Source organism: Propithecus coquereli, unplaced genomic scaffold, assembly GCF_000956105.1.
Source record: "Propithecus coquereli isolate 6110/MARCELLA unplaced genomic scaffold, Pcoq_1.0 Scaffold178, whole genome shotgun sequence".
In the NCBI taxonomy this organism is placed as follows: Eukaryota; Metazoa; Chordata; class Mammalia; order Primates; family Indriidae; genus Propithecus; species Propithecus coquereli.
Genome location: NW_012142523.1, coordinates 4539889 through 4542408, shown reverse-complemented (window position 1 = coordinate 4542408; position 2520 = coordinate 4539889). Strand labels below are relative to the sequence as shown.

Here is a 2520-nt window from a genome sequence, read left to right as displayed (position 1 = left end):
CTCTTGCTACCTCGGCTCTGTCTTCCTGAGCATGGAAGTGCACTGCAGTCCCCAATCACGTTCACTCAGTCAGCAAGTGCCTGCCTGAGCTGACACACCTGCTACTGCTAGGCTCTGTGCTGGCTCCTGGAGTATGACGGAGGACATATGGGGGAGTTCCACGTCTGGTCAGGGAGCCAGATTATAAACTTCTGTGATAACACCTTTAAACAACAAATGCCAGTTCAGTAGAAATTTACTGACCATCAACCATGTATGCCAGGGACGGGACACAAGCTTGGATAAGCCAGTGTGTACTCAGAGCTGTGGGGACCCAGAGGAGGGCATCATTAACTGTGTTTGTTTGTGTATTTGTGGGGAGAATATCAGGGAGGCTTCAGAGAGGTGGGAATATTAGAGCTGGGTTTTGAAGTACAAAAAGGAATTTGCTGGGTGGAGAAGGGAGGCGCTCAGAGGGCAGGGGAGAGGAGAGGAAGGATATTACAGGCCAAAGGAAAAGTGGGAGGAGGACGAAACACAGTGGTGTGTTTTCAGATCTCTGAGCTGGTTGGTGTGATGGAGGCAGAGAGGTGAGAGGCGAGTGCGGAGGGGTGAGCAGGGGCCAGATCAAGCAGGGCCTTGTAGGCCATGTGGAGGTTTAGCCGGAGTTTAGGGAGGGCACTCGGAGCTGTGACGAGTGCAGTGTACATTTTTAATTGGAGGAAGAAAGATCAGTGAAAAGGCTGGGACAATAATCCGGGACAGAAATGGCCTGACCCAAGCGTAAGTGAAGAAGAAGTATTGCCAGAATTTGGTGACCAATTAGATGTGGGAAGGAAGGAGAGTGAGGAGTCCGGGATGCTCCCCGGCTCTGGCTGGAGTGACTGGTTGGAGGGCAGAGCCATTTTCTCAAGGACGCTGGAGGAGAGCTGATTTGGACGTGTAGACTTCGAGGAGCCTATGGTTGGTTGCAGGGTTGGGTAGCAGTTGGATCTGGGTTGGAGACAGATCTGAGAGTCACCAACATATGATGGTTTTTCAAGCTACAGCAGAGAATGAGGTCATCTGGGGAGAAATGCACAGAATGAGTAGACAGCCTGCCTCCGAGGGCTGAGGAAGAACCCCCTGCAGGAGGCTGAGAACCCACAGGCAGAGAGGGAGGAGGAAAACCATGAAGGGAAGTATTACCAGAGTCAAGGGAAAGGGATTGCTGGGGAGTGGCCAGGCTCTTGCTTGTTGCCTTGTCCCTGGAGCTAGGTGGCCATGACTTCAGGCACCTTACCCTGTCCTGCTATGACCCATCCTTTTGCTTCCCCTTTGCAGACCAGATGTTTGCCATCCAGCCAGTGCTGGCCGAAGGGGGCCAGTTCCTGGCGGGCCCACCCCCTGGAGTATGTCAGCCCGAGCTCCAACCAGACAGCAACTCCAACTTCATGGCAAGTGCCAAGGATGCCAATGAGAATTGGCATGGGATACCAGGCAAAGTGGAACCTATCCTGATGAGGAGTTCCTCTGAATCATCCTCTGACAACCAGGCCTTCCAGGCCCCTGGACTCCCTGAGGAAGGGGTCCGCAGCCCCCCAGAGGGGGCAGAGATTCCTGGGGCTGAGCCTGAGAAGATGGATGGTGCTGGCACCGTCTGCTCCCCTCTGGAGGACAACGGCTATGCCAGCAGCTCTCTGAGCATCGACAGCCCTGGCAGCAGTCCTGAGCCTGCCTGTGGGACCCCTCGAGGCCCTGGCCCTCCTGATCCCCTTCTGCCCTCAGTGGCCCAGGCTGTGCAGCAGCTGCAGGCGCAGGAGCGCTACAAAGAGCGGGAGAAGGAGAAGCACCACGTGCACTTGGTGATGTACCGTCGCCTGGCACTGCTCCAGTGGATCCGGGGCCTGCAGCACCAGTTGGTTGACCAGCAGGCACGGCTGCAAGAGAGCTTCGACACGATCCTAGACAACCGAAAGGAGCTTATCCGCTGTCTCCAGCAGAGGGCAGCACCATCCAGGCACCAGGACCAGGGCTAGGCATATGCCTCCACAAGTGTGCAGGGGTATGTGTGTATATTTGCAGGCATGTGTGTGGTTGTGCACAGTGAGTACATGATTGTTGCTGGCATGCGTGCAGGTAAGCATGAGAGTGTGTATGTGCTGACATGTAGGCAGGTATGTGTGGGCATATGTCATTAAGCATGTGTAAATGAGCTTAAGTGTGTTGTGTGTGCACATGTGTACACACAAGCTAATTTATAAGCAGACCTATGTGTGATTGTGTAAGAGTGAACATACATGTGCGTAGCATGTTTGTAAGAGTGAGTAAATTTGTATATGTATGTGTGGACAGGTACCCAGCTATGTGTATATATGTGCATGAGTGAGGATGTATATGCCAAAGATGTGTGTGCATATGAGTGAGTTTGCATTCAGTGTATGTGTGCAGGTGCAAGCATGGGAAGTGCGTTAGGAGCATATATATTTGCAGGCCGACCATAGAGCAGGTGTGTGCCTCTATATATCCAACTGCACCTGTGGGGCATCCACCCACCGCTGT

The 2520-nt window shown here is 53.4% G+C and overlaps 1 protein-coding gene across 1 annotated transcript; it reads left to right on the top strand.

Moving 5' to 3' along the window:
* Positions 1–1307: 1307 nt before the first annotated feature.
* Positions 1308–2243, top strand: LOC105808564 (chromosome unknown open reading frame, human C1orf216). The gene has a single exon (XM_012642238.1). It carries the CDS (start codon positions 1308–1310, stop codon positions 1995–1997), a length of 690 nt encoding a protein of 229 aa, XP_012497692.1. The 3' UTR covers positions 1998–2243.
* The last annotated feature ends 277 nt before the right edge of the window (positions 2244–2520 follow it).